General features: G+C 35.4%; 1 protein-coding gene across 4 annotated transcripts in view; it reads left to right on the forward strand.

Moving 5' to 3' along the window:
• kcnab1b (potassium voltage-gated channel subfamily A regulatory beta subunit 1b) overlaps positions 1–17,232 on the forward strand; it is a 105,692-nt gene that overhangs the window by 18,973 nt on the left and 69,487 nt on the right. For 2 of the 4 annotated variants that reach the window (XM_678582.11, XM_073929599.1), the window contains exon 1: positions 1,690–2,556. The exons of the other annotated variants lie outside the window; for them this stretch is intronic. In XM_678582.11, the coding sequence (XP_683674.2) occupies positions 2,342–2,556 (215 nt within the window). In that variant the 5' untranslated portion in view covers positions 1,690–2,341. Of the gene's footprint in view, positions 1–1,689; positions 2,557–17,232 lie in introns of those variants that run through there. 4 annotated transcript variants of the gene reach the window in all.

The raw sequence follows: 17,232 nt of genomic DNA on the forward strand, positions 1-17,232 counted from the left end.
TTTCCAGCTGTCCCTCATTGTCTAATTAGTTCTCTCTTTATAAGCCCTGTTATGTTGTGTTTAGTTTGCCTTTGGATTTTTCAATGTTCTGTTTAGGTTTGTCGTGCTTTATTCGTGATCTGGTTCATCGTGTTTGGTTTGTTTGTTTGTTCACTTTGTTTAGTATCATTACTATGTTTTTGGATATCTGTTTAGTTTGTGTTTGATTCACTTTTGAGCTTAATTTTTGCACTTCATGTTTTCCTCGATTTTGGTACCTTGCCTGTCCCTTTGTCATTTTTTTGGGGATCTTTATTGTTTGACAATAAATGTGTTTTGCTGCATTTGGATCTTTCCCTTGTTTTTGTGATACCCATTCGTGACACCCAGCTTGCGCCTGTGGTTTCTATATGGTATCCTCCACCATTCAGAGGAATTTGTGGGTACGAGAGAGATCTCAGGTCTGGTGGGTGCAAATTGTGGCGACTGGCCTCTTTTCTCCTCTATGTTTTCTCTGTTGTTGTTGTTTACTGTGTTGGCGTCTCCACACACGCTCTTCCTTCTACGTCATTAAACTGTGGAGAAGTACCTCATTGCCGCAAGTTTAATGACAAACAAAATGCCTCAATAAATCTGATCTGCATGTTTACATGATAGTCACATTGTCACATATATGATTTACATCTGATTTATTTTCACATATAAAGAGGCCTGAAACCGATCACAGAATATCTGAATGCATTCGTTTTACACGGTCATAGAACAGATCCGATCTGAATTGGGTCACATTTAATTGGCAGTGTAAACAGTGCCTAAATGTATTTAATTGTTACTATGATTGGTTGACATCCTTTTGATATTCAGTTTTACTCTAGGACCTGAGCCAGCCAGGACATTGCAGGCCAGTTTTGGCCAGTTCTTTCACACATGACCTTGGGTTTCTGTCAAGTTCTGGCAGTAATTCCTAAAAAACACAATCCTATTTTGTGCGAAAGACTGTGTACTCTGGTCCACTCTGGTTAGAGGAGAAATAAAAATAATATTTTCAAGTTCAATCAGGTTCAATATTAAATGTCTGAGTGCACCAGTCACTTTGGTTCAAATGCTTTTGTTTATATGCAGCACTTGGGCTTTAATGTCAAGTTTGGAGCTTCTTTACTGAATGCATGTTTTGTTCAATCATTGTCATAATGCCACTGCAGCACAAAGGAAATTTCTAGGAAAGCAGTGTCGGAAATGTGCCAAATACATAGCGTGACCTGACAGTAGCCTTACAGCTTTTAGGACAGTTAAGCTCAGCTTTCACATTAATGTTGTATGTTGCATTTCAACTGACAACCAGATGTCTCATTAACATCTTACAGCAGTTGAAATATATGGTAAAGAAATAGCAAGATGTCGATTCAGTGATTAACTGTTCCATCACCCCCTTTTTCAAGTTTTCGCAGTGGACTCCATGTGACTCGCTGTGAAATTAGAATGACATCTGCATTACAAAAGTATCCAAGCATATCACACTCACACACACAGTCCCATCCAGATGGATTGTCTTCTTCACTCTCGCTGTTGAGAGCAGCACTGAGCCGCTGGTGAGAGACTGCAGTTATTTCAGTCTCATTGCAGTCTCTCTCTCTCTCTCTCTCTCTCTCTCTCTCTCTCTCTCTCTCTCTCTCCCCTCCCTCTTATCGGCTCTGATTGAGCATCATTCTCACATGCTGCGCTTTCATGCCTCCTATTTCACACTCACTCTCTCCGTCTCTAAGCTTGACTTCACAGCTTCACTTACAGCCCCGGTGATCATGCTGCATCCCTCTCTCTCTCCGTCCTCTCCTCCGCCTGTCTGCTTCCGTCTACATATTTCTTCATCAAACTGACTGTTGGACCTGCTTTTTGTTGAGAGGGACATTTAGATGCGGGACGTGGCTTGTTTTTCACCTTGCAGCTCGTTCGTCTGGACGGCGTTCAGAAAGGGGTCCGGCTCCATCCTGGAGTTTCAGGAATACATCGATCAACCGGTTTGCTGAGTGTTTTCCCAGAGTCCCGGAGTCTGTTGCATTGCTGTACCTCTCCTGCGTTGCTCTTATAGTCTCGCTGAGAAGCGTGGGCTGGAGAAGAAAACCCCCCTCAACAGCCTGAGGAGGAACACCGGTGAGGGTCGGAGGGGAAAGAGTGATAAGAAAGGAGGCAAGAGTGAAGGGCAAAGCAGCATCACAGAGGATAAGAGCATCAGAATCTGCTGCTGTTGGGACAGAGGGAGCCAGAGTTTCAGAAGTAGCGACTATAAACTCAGATCCAATTCAGAACTGCATCCTGATTCTTTTTCAAGACAAGCTGTGTGGGTTTTTCTTTGCAGTCAGCAGCCATGCAGGTGTCATTCGCATGTACGGATCATGGGTTGAAGGCCCCGCGCACCAGCGAGCCAAACAAGCAGAACACGTCCAGTCCCAACACGGCAAGCGCAGCCCGGGCACGCTTCCGGACGGTGGCTCTGATCGCTCGCAGCCTGGGCTCCTTCACGCACAGGCACCACATTTCCCTGAAGGAGTCCACTGGGAAACTCACTGGCATGAAGTACAGGTATGGAAAATCCCTGACAACTCCCAGAAAAAGTATATGCTTTTTTAAATTAAAGGTTCTTTTTAAGGAACAATAATTCCATGAAGAAACTTTAACATTTTTGGAAACTTTCCATTCTAGAAAAGTTATTTAAAGTGGAAAAAGGTGTTTAGATCATTTCAAATTAAAATATTCTTCCTTCTGTGAAAATAAATTATTTTAGAAACTCTAGACTAAAAAAAAAAAAGAAAATCATTCCTTGAGATTATTCTAAATCAAAATTTATTTTAAGAATTCTTGACTGAAAGGTTCCTCCGGGAACCATTTTTTTTTTGGTTCTTTAGATCATTATGGAATAACATGTTTTTCACTCTGAGAAAAAAATAATTTTTTAAGAACTCTTGACTGTAAGGTTTCCCAGGGAACATTTTTTTTTCTGTGGCACCACTACAAAATAGGTTTTCTTTTATTGTAGTTTTTGCAGACATGGAGAAACAAGGAACAGACAGAAAAACCCATCATCAAACAATAATCTGTGCAACATGTAAAATAAAGCATGAAACAAGGGAAAATATGACCTACAAAAAGACACAGCAATGGATGTAAAGAGAGAGAGAGAAGAAAAAAATTCAGAAATTAAACAACACTATTAGTCATTGCAGTGTTTTAGAAAAAAAGACTGGATCCCACATTTTATCAAATTTCGCAGTTCCCAGAAGTGGTACAGTGCTCAGCATATATAAGTACACCCCTCGCAAATTTATCTTTTGAATTCATATTTTTAATAGGAAGCTATACAATATTATATGTGGCACATAAAGTAGACTAGTCAGTACTGAAACCAAATCTGGAGCTTATCTAACAAAATAACTTGTGATAACAGTCCAAAAACTAGTACACCCAAATTTATATGTTAAAGAAAAATATTAAATACACATTTCAAAAAGAGGAAAAATCAAGAGAAGGAAAAACATGGAAAATTTTTGTTGAAAATTTGTAGGTTGTAATTTATTTTTGCAATATTTAGCTTGAATTTAATTGTATTATCTTTCAATTTCTAAATATGTTTGGTGACTAAATATTATTTTAATAAATATATCTGTTTAATAAATCTCTTTTGTTTAAATGCATTAAAATGCATTGCCCATTCTCACTGAAAATAAAAATATTCATTTTCAAAATGGGGTGTACTAAATTATGCTGAGCACTGTAAATCTAATTCTAAATCTAATTCAAATGTAAAGTGGAGAAGCCAGACAGAAAAAAAGAGGCCTAACATTTTTCCTTCAGAAACAAAGGATAACTTTTTTAGCTATGATCATGGCATACTGAACAGGTAACTGTATATTTCGGTTAAGAGTCTCCAGAAAATCTGACCCTCCAAAAATTAATATGATTGGGTCAGGCAGTAAAACACAATCGTAAACCTCAGCAAAGAACTGAAACATCTCTTACCAAAAAATCTGAATTTGTACACAGAACCAAAAAAGATGTGCCTCAGCAGCTTTACACTTGTTGCATGTGGGGGAATCCAAGGGATAGAATTTACTAAGCTTTGTTTTTCAATAGTGAAGTCTGTGTAATACTTTGTACTGAATAAGGTTGTGTCTAGAATTTCTAGAACAAAAATAAACTGATAAAAGGAATTGATCCCAATCAGTCTCAGAGATTAAATTCCTATAGTTCTTCTTCCCAAGCAACATTCAAATTAAGAGAGGAAAAATCTGTTTTCTTTTTAAAAGCATTAACAAATAAAGATGTTAGGCTCTTAGCATTTGGAGAGTTTAAAAATAAATCAAATAACTCGCCTTCTAGAGATAAATCATCAAAGTCTGGAATATTTAGATGGACATAGCTCCTGACCTAAAAAATAAGAAGGAGGGAGGTTGAATTGTGAAAAATTGGCAAAAAATTATTAATGTATACATTTTTAACCGCTTGATTTAAACCTTTTTTTTTTAAACTTGGAAATGTTATTTGAATTATTAAAATATTGTTGCTTCCTTGAAGACAGGGGTGTCCAAACTCAGTTCTGGAGGGCCGGTGTCCTGCATAGTTTAGCTCCAACTTCCTTCAACACACCTCCCTGAAGGTAGTATACCTAAAGTGCCTAATTAGCTGGTTCGGGTGTGTTTAATTGGGTATGGAAATAAAATGTGCAGGACACAGGCCCTCCTGGACCAAGTTTGGACACCCCTGCTTTAAGAAGTGTTACAGAAAGTTCTTTAAAGGTGCAATAATGGTTTCTCTGTGGTGTCAATGCACGAAAAACACATTTACCTTTGCTTTGCTGACAAATATCAGCTTTGACACACAGATTTTTTAGTGTGATTTTTGATACTGACAGAACTAGTTGAATATTGATAGTTTTTCTGTTCATCCAACAGGCATGGAAAGGCATGCTATTCTAAAAAAAAGCAGTTTATTTTATGAATGAAAGAGTGTACACTTGCTGAAATCTTAAAGGAATAGTGAACCAAAAATAACTGCGGTATTTTAATCAGTTCTGCTCTAAATTTGTATGATTTGTAAAGTCTTTACCATCCATAAAATATTTGATCTAATTAATTTCTTATTGTAATTAAAAAAAAAAACAATAGAAGTCTTTCAAAATATCTTTTATGTGTCTAAGTGTTTTTTTCATGCAGGAAATTTTAAAGTAGGTGATTGACCAACCACAGGTTTAATAAAGCAGTTTGGTGAAGCGATTAATGAAGTGAAAAGTAAACTAAACAGTAGTATACATTTTTTTTTATCACGCTTTGAAAAGCCAACAGCGGTTTCTTGTCCTGCGTGTAAAATCATGAATTAGAGGAAAGGCTGTTACACTGAGCTGAAAACATTCGGTCTGTATGTGTGTGTGTGCATGTGTTTGAATTTGAGGGGGAGGTGTGAAGTAATGGTTTTTGTGCTGGAAATAATTAATTGCATCTGAGACACAAGTATACCACAAGCATGCAACAGTTATCGCATATCTGCTAGTTTCCATAACGACAGAGAACTGGCGGTTTGCCTGCGCGTTACTCTAATTGGACACATTAGCTGTCGGACAAGGGTCATAATTGGGCAGTAGGGTAAACCTGAACACCCTCAGCCGACGTCCAGCTTTACGCACTCGTGCTTGACATTTATTACTTTTCTACACTTTCAATGAATTAATTGCATGATTAAAAGGGCAATATCATGAGGAAATTAACTTGATCTCTTGAAACAGGAGGTAATGTTGTATGAAAGCATACAGTTCTGCAACTTTACACACAAATATTATAGATAGGCTAATGCAGATCCTAAATTGTGCAAGCTTGTTACAACTTTGAAATCAAATAAATAAATAAAAATGGATTTTTACCTCACAATCCTGACTTTTTTTTTGCAACATGTTTATGGCAAATTAGTCACCAGTTTGTGAGATAAAGTTCATTTAAAGTTCTGAACTTAAAATTTTTTATTTTTTTTTTTGTAATTCAGTTTCTTTTTCTAAAATGAATATATAAAACTTTACAATCACATAGAAAAGTTATTTTAACAGCTCTTACACAGTATATATCGCCCATCCCCTCACCCCATTATCTGCACATCAGGAATCACAGGATAACTATGTAGACCAAGCATTTAGCTAAACTATATTAAATTTGACATTTGTAGTATCAGATGGGGGTGACAGGGTGGCACAGTAAAGCACAACAAGAAGGTCGCTAGTTCGAGGCCTGGCTGGGTCAGTTGGCATTTCTGTGTGAAGTTTGCATGCATGTTCACATGGGTTTGCTCTGGTTTCCCCCACAGTCCAAAGACATGCACTGTAGGTAAATTGGGTAAGCTAAATTATCCGTAGGCCTAGTGTTTGTGTGTATGTCCTGGTCCTCCAGATTGGGGCTTGAGCGTTGGGCTAACAACTCACCTCATAACAACTAGATGTTACTAAACACCAATATGGTAGACATCACATATAGATTTTCCACACCGTCAGAATGTCCAATTTAGCATGGTTGATCCTTGCTGATGACAGTTCTAAAGGTTCGAAATTAAAAGTTAAAGTGATAATTCACCCCAAAATTTTAATTCAACGTTTCTGAATTTGTTACTCCGAATTTTAGACTTGGAATTGTGAGATAATAAGTTCCCACCATGTATGACTGTGCAATATGATGAATTATTAGCCCCCCTGTTTGTTTTTTTAATCATTGCATTTTTAATCATTTTCTGACTAATAATTTTGAACTTAAAATGTTTTTTAAAAATTAAAAGCTGCTTTTATTATTGCCAAAATAAAACAAATAGGACTTTCTCCAGATGACAAATAATATCAGACATACTGTGAAAATTTCCATGCTCTGTTAAACATCATTTAGGAAATATTTAAAAAAGAAACAAAAAAAAATCAAAGGGGCGCTAATAATGTTGACTTCAACTGAATGTTGCATGGACAAAAAAGTATATCATTTCATAATTTACTCATTGGTTTATTTCCTGATATCGCAAAATAAATTGCTTACTGAAATAGTTTTTTAATGCAATATTAAACTAAAGACTAGAATAGCCGCGTGGAGAAAAAGTTGTATGCTTCTAAGTACAATTTTTACATTTTGCATTCTATTTAGCAATATTTAATTAAAAGTTAAAAGTGTTTTATATTTCATAAATTTTTAAATATTTCTACATTGCTAATTAAACAACTGCCCTGACGTTATAAATAAATTGAGAAAAAGTATCACATATAAGTACATTTTTGACTATATACTTTGAAAAGAAATATTCATGTTCATATGTTATATACAGTTAAGGTCAAAATGATTAGCCCTCCTGTAAATTTATTTTTATTTTTTCAAATATTCATCAAATAATGCTTAATAGAGCAAGGAGTTTTTACAGTATTTCCTATATTTTTTCTTCTGGATAAAGTCTTATTGGTTTTATTTCAGCTAGAATAAAAGCATACAAAAATATGGAGGGCTAAAAATTCTGACTTCAGCTGTTAATAAACTATCAATTGATTGAATTTACAGAAAACATGCTATATTTTTAAATATATTATTATCAGTATATGAGATGAGCCCTTCCCCCATGTTAAAAACAACTTGCTAACCTTTCAGTAATGGTCAGCAAGCCTGTAACTTTTACTAATTTACTTCCAAGTAAGATCCTGTAAGAGTGGAAACACATCTCAACCCCCCCCCCCCTTTTTTTTGATGCATGGAAAAAAGAAGTATTTACTTGCATTAAATTATCACTTACTAGTTCTTAAATGATTTTGACAAGGTGTCGCGCCCCTTTTTAGGCTAACACTTTTAATTCCTAAGCTGAGCAATAATATATCAATACATATTTATTATTCATTTTATTTTCTTATTATTTTTTGTTCATTGTTTTTGTTTATTTATCTTTATTATTATTTATTTATTTTGACTTATGTTTATTTCGTATTTTCAATGGGAAGTTGAGGGAGAGAATTGTTTATTTAGGATAGTGTTAACAACAACATAAAAGGATTTTTATAAAATGTATGTTGTAATTGATATTTCATGTAAAAAACCCAATAAAAGAAATATGAAATAAAAATGACGAAAATAATGATATGATTAAAATGTTGAAAATGTTCCTGGTTGTGTGAGGCTACTGTTGTTATCCTTTTTGAATGATCCCAGTGTGGCTGAAGTTGATTTTTAACAAGATCCGGGTCATGTTAGTCTGACCTTAGGAATTTTTTAGTGGCATATTTCAGCATGGATTGTTTGTAAAGCCGTCACACAATGTAACACAGGCATCGCAGAGAGGTTGTTATTGAAAGATGGAGCCGCACAAACTATAATTGACATGACAGCAAACGTATTGTTTACTTAATCTGTTAGCATGGCAAAGAACTGTTCATTTTGTGCGCAAAGAGGCTGTTGACAGCAGCAAAACAAGCTAAAAAAAAGAGAGTGGAAAATGGTTAGATTAAATGTGATTTTGCAAAAGGATAGAAAATTAGTCTCATTAACTAAAAGCTAAAAAATGATACCCTTATGATGCATGAGCATGATCATATATGAGCATAATGAAGTCACAAGACAAAAACTGGCATTTCATTCAGACCATCAGAGGCAAAAACACATGCTTGCAGGGCACAATTTACCTCTTTCAGAGAATTTGTATAGGTTATTTTTCAGAAGGCAAAGTTAACAATGAGTAATGGGTCTCTGTGTATGTTGGATGTCCTGGAGAACAAATATCTGTCTATGTGGTTTAATCATCTGTCACTCACCATGATTTAATCTTTAGAAATAGCACTTGCTCTGACAGCGCAGAACCTCGGGCTCTTTTTGTAAACATTACATTTTCTACGAAGTCCTGCATGCATTTTAGCATATTTGTGCTGCAGCAGAGGGTGTGCTTGTGATTAAAGCTGTGTGGTTGTGCAGAGTGGTCTGAATTCATAATATTTATGTAATTTAAAGCGACAGTTCACCCAAAAGTGAAAATTTCCACACACATTTCCTTATAGGTTTTCCAAATATTTATTCATTTCTTTTTTCTGTTGAAGACAAAAGATATTCTGAACTCTTGTAAAATCTGCTGGGTTCCACACAATCCATTTGTCTTGGGACAGCATGAAGGAATTCAGAAAACTTATTCATTTATACAAATTTAAGTGGACTGAACATAAAACATTAAGTTGTCCCAATGAAATCTCACAAAATGTGTTTCACCTCATTTTAAATAAGGAGTTTGAACAAGCAACATGAATTAATTGTATGGAACCCTTTTTACAGTGTACAAAGTGATATATATATATATATATATATATATATATATATATATATATATATATATATATATATATATATATATATATATATATATATTTTTTTTTTTTTTTTTTTTTTTTTTTTTTTTTTTTTTTTTTTTCCCCCCAAATGATGTTTAACAGAGCAAGGAAATTTTCACAATACGTCTGATAATATTTTTTCTTCTGGAGAAAGTCTAATTTGTTTTATTTTAGCTACAGTAAAAGCAGCTTTAAATTTTTGGTGAATAATTTTAAGGTCAAAATTAGTAGCCCCTTTAAGCTATATTTTTATACAGAACAAACCATCGTTATACAATAACTTGCCTAATTACCCTAACCTTCCTAGTTAACCTAAATAACCTAGTTAGTCCTTAAATTTCACTTTAAGCTGTATAGAAGTGGGTTGAGAAATATCTAGGCAAATATTATTTACTGTTATCATGGCAAAGATAAAATAAATCAGTTATTAGAAATTAGTTATTAAAACTAATTATAATTCTGCCTAATAATTCTGACTTTAACTGTATATTAATCCTGTATAATGGTTCTTATATTCTGTATGTATTATTTATCAAGTTTGCTAAGTTACACACATGGTAAAGATGTTACAATGTTAATGTATGTTAATGGCAACTATGTTACACTGAGGAAACTCAGTGGGCATACATAAATTATATTATATTTGACACCATTTGCTTAATTTATTTAATCCCTGTCTACAAAGTGAACATTAGTAAAAACAAAACAACAACAAAAAAAACAATAATAATCCTGCATAATGGTTCTTATATTCTGCATGTATTACTTATCATTTTTGCAAATTTAGTTTACTGACCAAAAACAACAAAAAAGGACTGCTCTAATTTGCGGCTTGGTGAGTGCTAATTTTGGACCCTGTCTTAACAAATCTGAGTAAGAATTTTTTTTCAGTGTCCTCCCTCTCTTTTTTACTGTCTCACTTGCTCTGTGACTTTGTAAATGACAGGAAGGCTTAAAATACAGTTTAAAACCCTTTGATGTCCACATAGTTGTATAAGGTCATGTCTTAGTGTGTCTCTGGGATTACGCATTAGGTGTGTGTGTGTGTGTGTGTGTGTGTGTGTGTGTGTGCATGTGTGTGTATATTTGCTTAATTATAAGAACTGTAATTTTGCCTGTTTTATTTTCTGAATTTCCAGCACTAAAACAAACAGTTGCAGTATTGCATGGTTCACTGGCCAATGCTGCAGTCCAGATGGGTAGTCGTGCTGTGTGTGTGTATGTGTGTGTGTACGCATTTGTCCTTGTCATTTGTATTTGTGTGTGGGCTTCTTGGCTGATAGGAAATCAATCAGTGTATGTGTTAGTTTAATTTGGCTTGTAAGCATTTTTCATCACACCATAATAATGCTTTTGTTGCGCTAATATGTGTGTTTTGTGTGTGAGCGTAACCCAGCAGCAGAGAGTCACTGTGTTCTGGAATCTTCTGAAGCGCATACAGGATAAGGACGCCTCATGGATGCCTTAAAGGGCACCGGAAAGCCATTTTTCACTTTTTCATTTACTGAAGTTGAAGGGAAAGACATTTGGGGTCATGCATTATTAGCCAGGTTTTTCACATGCAGTGTGTTTACCTGTGTGACTTTACAGACATTCTATTCTTCGTTCTATCTATCGTTCTATCTTTCTATTTATTGTTCTATCTATAGATCTGTTGATCTATTGTTCTATCAATATATCATTTTATTGTTCTATTGATTATTCTATTGATTGTTTTAGAATTTTATGCATTGTTCTACTGTTCTATCTATTTTTCTGTCTATCATTCTATAATCATTCTGTCAATGTATCACTCTATTGTATCAATCTATTGCTCCGTCTATCTATCTATTGTTCTATTGATCATTCTATCGATTGCTGTATTGATTGTTCAGTCAATCGTTCTATAGATTGTTCTACCGATCTATCACTCTATTTATTGTTCTATCAATTTATCGTTCAATCTATCATTCTATCTCTTTCTATCTATTGTTCTATCGATTGTTCTGTTGATCGTTCTGTCAATTATTCTATAAATAGTTCTATCGATCTATCACTCTATCTATAATAGAGTGTATAAATACAGTAGTCCTTGTAATCAGTTCCTGAGCAGCTCCCAGCCGTGAGTGTGTGTAATCTACCAACTAAAAAACAGGTGCGTGTGAGCAGTGCATGACTGGAACTTGTAGTCCTTCGTAGTCCTTTAGTAATCTGCGTGTTTACCAACAATCTACCAGGATTAGATCGCTGGTGATTGTGGCGTTATCTATTGTTCTATCAATCTATTGTTCTCTCTATCTTTCTATCTGTTGTTCTATTGATCATTCTAAAGATTAATATTTTGATTGTTCTGTCAATCATTCTATACATTGTTCTATCTGGCACTCTATCTATTGTTCTATCAATCTGTTGTTCTATCTTTTGTTCTATTGATTGTTCTATAGATCATTCTACCGATCTATCACTCTATTTATTGTTCTATCAATCTGTCGTTCTATCTGCCATTCTATCTTTCATCTATTGTTCTACTAATTGTTCTATTAATCGTTCTATCAATCATTATATTGATCGTTCTCTATCATTCTAAAAATAGTTTTATCAATCTATCATTCTATTTATTGTTCTAGCAATCTATCGTTCTTTTTATGTTTCTATCTGTTATTCTATTGATCGTTCTCTCGATCATTCTGTCAATCGTTTCATAGATCATTCTACCGATCTATCACTCTTTTTGTTCTACCAGTCTAATGTTCTATCTATCATTCTATCCATCTTTCTATATTTTGTTCTATTGATCGTTGTATTGATTGTTCTGTCAATCATTATATAAATCATTCTATCGATCTATCACTATCTATTGTTCTAGCAATCTATCGTTTTATCTGTCTTTATGTCTGTTGTTCTTTTGATTGTTCTATTGATTGTTCAATTGATTGTTGCATTGATCGTTCTGTCAATCATTCTATAGATCATTTACCCATCTATCACTCTCTATTGTTCTACCATTCTATCTTTCTATCTATCGTTATATATATCTTTCTATCGTTCTATCTATCGTTCCATCATTTTATGCATTGTTCTGTTTTTCAATCTATTGTTCGATCAGTTTATCGTACTATCTATCATTCTATTGATCACTCTATCTATTGTTCTATCATTCTATCGATTGTTCTATCGATCAGTCTATCTTTCTGTCTTGATTTTTTTATTGTTCTAGTGATATTTCTATTGATCATTTCTGTTGATCATTTTGCCAATCGTTCTATAGATTGTTCTTTTGATCATTCTATCTATCTATGTATTGTTCTACATATCCACCTATCCTTGCTTCCTTCATTCCTTTCCTTCTTTATTCTTTTCTTCCTTCCTTGTCTCTCCATCTTTCTCTTTCTGTTTTTTTTTTTTTAGTAAGTCAAGATAATGTAGGCTGGTAAAACATGGTTTGAGCAGTATTAAGGTGAGCAGATGATGACAGCATTTTAATTTCGGGTGAACACCCCCTTTATATGTCAGATTAGCTCTGGGTGGCTCAGACTAAACCTGATTCTGCTGGAAAGAGAACTGAGGAACATCCTTTGGTGCTTAGAAAATCCCTTCCTGCACAACATCACCCATCTGTTAATCATCACACTGTGTTATTCATTTGCTGATGAGGCTTAATAGTTTTGATTGGAAACAATTTCATTTTTATTAGAAGACACCACATAAGCACTCACACACAGTATTGTTCAGTACTCTCTCTCTCACAGACACACACGCGTGGTAGTTAGTTATCCCGCTCTGCAGTAAGTCCCTTGACTGCTCTGAACTCGTTATCAATTCTGTTTTACCCCGACTACAGTATCAGAAGAGACAGTAATGAGGCTCACACTCACACACAATTACACAAGCTGTACTCCAACAACAGTCCAACTGAAACACTTAAAGGCAGGTGAATTTCACGGTCAAACAGCGATGTTTTCCCCCCGAATGCTTCTTTTAAGTGTCATCTTCACCAAATGCTACTTAATTTTAGTTTATATTAATAAAAACCTTACAAAAATTTTTTATGCCTCCAGGATTTTGCGAGTACAAATGTTTTTAAGATCAAAAAGAATTTTCACAGCAAAACAAAACAATTGAAGCAAATAAGCCTGAAGTTTTGACAAAAGCGATCACTGGATCATCAGGGTTTTGACACTCTGTTGAGGTCTGTGAAAAACACCTGAGCAATGCATGTGATTTTATTCTCCATATGAGAGGCGTCTTTAAGCTTTTAAGCTAAAAAAAAAGCCTTTATATAAAGTATTAAATACAATTCAGTAGTTCAGTACTTTTTCCTTCTGTCATTAAATTATTACACGTAATATTTTTTTTCTGCTTTGTTATATTTTTGTTTGTGTTGTTTGGGTTTTTACCAAAATCTGGTTTAACTCTATGTCAATGGCTGCTTTAGAATATTTTTCCCAGGAAAAAAACATGACGTGTTCAATACTTTCCCCTACTGTATATCAAAATCCAAGGTACTTAGTACTAAATATTATCATAATATTAACGGGATTCGGTTATTAATTGCTCACCTTCATGCTGCTTAAAATCTTAGAGTCCTTCCTTCAACTTCAGAATACAAATTATAATATTTTAGGTGAAATCCAAAAGCTTTCTCATCCTCCATAGACAGCAATGGTCACGAGGTGTTAAAAGTCCAAATGGAGGATGAGAGAGCTCTTGGATTTCATCTAAAATGTCTTAGTTTGTCTTCTGAAGATGAAGTGAGTAATAAAAACCAACATTTCATTTCTGAGTGAACTAACCCTTTAAAAACAACATGATAATCCCATGAAACAGTCCTTTGATACATGGCAGTGCTGAATTACTTCTACAATTTCTACCTCATTTTCCCCCGTTTTGCATTGAGCTCCAATTTTAAAATTGTATTGTATGCTCTTTTTGACTTAAGCTGTCTTATACTTTCACCAGCTTCTCAGAAAAAAAAGAAAACATGTAGTTTGTATTGTGCAGTGTCCATAAACATGATTGCCTGTTTTTTTTTTTTTTGTTCCAGCATCCAGTCAACTAAAGCAAAAAATTGCTGTGCTCCAACACACACACACACACAAGTCATGCAGGCATATTAGAACAAACAAATCAACCCTGCCTTCCTGTCATGTTCTTCACACAACATCCTCCGAACAATGTCAGCCAAACGATACATACAGTTTCCATTGGCTCGCTCTCTGTCCCGCAGTCTCTCGGTTCTTCAGCTCTCTGACTCAGCTCGCTGTGATGAGGAAGGATCTGTTGTCACCCAACTGTGCGTATGTCTGCTACTCTGAAGAAAAAAAACACCTCCATCACACAGAGTTTTAAATTATAAATGTCTGCAGCTGGGAATGCGCTGTGGTTGTAATGTCACACAAAGTAATAATGCTTTGGAAAACGTCAAAAAACAAAAAAAGAAATGGAGTGGGAGATGATGTTGCAGACATTCATCGCTTTTCGCAACAGCTGCATCAGTGTGAAGGATGAAGATGCCACTATTGAAGACAACAGATTTGTCATGTTTAAAAAAAGGCAATAATCTGAGTAGCCTGAATTGACCTGCAGGGACATAACAGAAAAAAATCAACATAGACTCATTCTGAAAACGTAGCTCGTAAAACCGAAAAATTGTGGTGGGGAGCGCGAAGAGATGAGCCGGGGGGGGGGGGGGGGGGGGGGGGGGTGTCCTCTGGGTGCGCTGGATTTATCAATACTCTTTCCACCACTGCTATGTAAATGGAGGACTTTATAAGTGAAAAAATGTAATACTTAACTAACGAGAAAGCGGTTAAACGGATCATCAGCAGCAAGAAGATAAAGAACGAGCCTCCTTCATTTGTCCTCTTCATTCATTCATTTTTTTTCAGCTTAGTCCCTTTCTTATTATGAGGTTGCCACAGCGGAATGAACCACCAACTTATCCAGCATTTGTTTTACACAGCGGATGTCCTTCCAGCTGCAACCCATCTCCGGGAAACATCTACACACACTCACTCACACTCATACACTACTGACAATTTAGCCTACCCTATTCAACACTTTTTTATTATTTGTATGTCTTTGGACAGTGGGAGAAACAGGAGCACCCTGAGCACCCTGAGGAAGCCCACGCAAATGCAGGGAGAACATGTAAACTCCACAGAGAAACACCAACTGAGCCAGCCGAGACTCAAACAAGCGACTTTCTTGCTGTGAGGTGACAGCACTACCTACTGCGCCACTGCTTCGCCCATTTGGCATCTTTACTTTCTCTTTACTTTTACTCTTTACTCCTTTACTTTCGTGGATAAGCAAACGGTGTTATACGTATAATCCGCTGAAGACATCTATTAGCCTACATATTTAATTCGGTTTGTTAAGTGCAAAGATTTATTTCAAAGCTTTTTCTAAATTCAGCTCTAATATCCAGCAAACAAATAAATGAACAATAATAACAAAGTGTTGTTTAACAACTGAGTTATATCCCAGCACATTTCTTATGTCCCATATGTTGATGTATACGTCTCCAAAAACTCAACAGGTGGACAAATCTAAACTTGTTTTTATTAAAACAAATATAAATATGCATATAATAAATAATACTGCTAATAATAATAATAACAATATACAAAAGCAAGTTGTCATGAATGAACTGAAAAAGCCCCCAGAGATGAAGAAGGCATGGAGGCAGTGGTTTTTATAATTATGTAGAAAATAATAGTTTTTGGAACATTTTAATCCTTCATTATTTCACATATAAAGATATTTGTGTATTGCTGTACATCCTTAGTGTATTAAGCAATGTGTAAGCGTTTGGACTCTATTGTGCGTATATAACGGGCTCAGCGCTGGACTTTAGACCAGCTTTTAGTTGATTAATGGCGCAATGGTCTATTTTAGTTCCTCAAAATAGCAACGTGCCAACAATGCACCTTAACCCTCCTCCTTTCTAAAACAGAACACCCATGAGTCCACAAAGTTGCGCAAATAGATTTGCTATTTAAACAACATGGCGCAAAAACGTGGAAATTAGGGTTGCGCTGGTCTGAAAATAGCAACAAATCGCACCAAATACACCTTGCGACTTATTGCGCCAGGTGTATGATAGGGTTCTAGATCCTCAAGTGAGCAAGTGTATTTGGTAATTTTGTTGGGAAGGGGGGTTGATAGGCATAAAAATTGAGATGGATCTTTTTAGAAGGGACTGATATGTGAGCATGCTGATTTGGTATTCTCACCGTAAACTGAATTTCAGGGGGTGGTGGGTGTCCTCGAGCCAAGAAATCAATGTTCTTGGTTTTCCTCCAAATGCGTGCGAACACATTTCCTGCGAGTCAATGCACAGCTTCACAAACACCAAGATATTCGAGCACCACGTCTGGTGGTTCCTGCTGTAATGATATACTGGAACGCTGCGGGAAAATTCTTGTTCATGGTTGCTTGTTACGATGCAGATTCAGGGTTTTGAGGCTGGCAGGTTTGGATGCAGACACTTAGGAGATGTTTGCTTTGGTATTTTTATCTGAGAGGAAAATGTGAGTGGTAATGAACATGCAAAACCAGTGTTGTGGGTGGTTGCCAGGATGTTGCTATGTAGTTGCTAGGGTTTTTTTAGGGCTTTTTAGAGCTTGCTTTGTGGTTCAGTGTTCAGTAGATAGATAGATAGATAGATAGATAGATAGATAGATAGATAGATAGATAGATAGATAGATAGATAGATAGATAGATAGATAGATAGATAGATAGATAGATAGATAGATAGATAGATAGATAGATAGATAGATAGATATATAATACACCTGTAATACACCTGTAATACACCATCATAATCACAGGAAACAAGTGTATGCTTATGTAATGTGAGGACAGTAATGGTGAACCTGAGCAATGTGATTGGTGTCGAGCTGAGATGT

This window comes from Danio rerio, chromosome 2 (assembly GCF_049306965.1).
Source record: "Danio rerio strain Tuebingen ecotype United States chromosome 2, GRCz12tu, whole genome shotgun sequence".
Taxonomy (NCBI): Eukaryota; Metazoa; Chordata; class Actinopteri; order Cypriniformes; family Danionidae; genus Danio; species Danio rerio.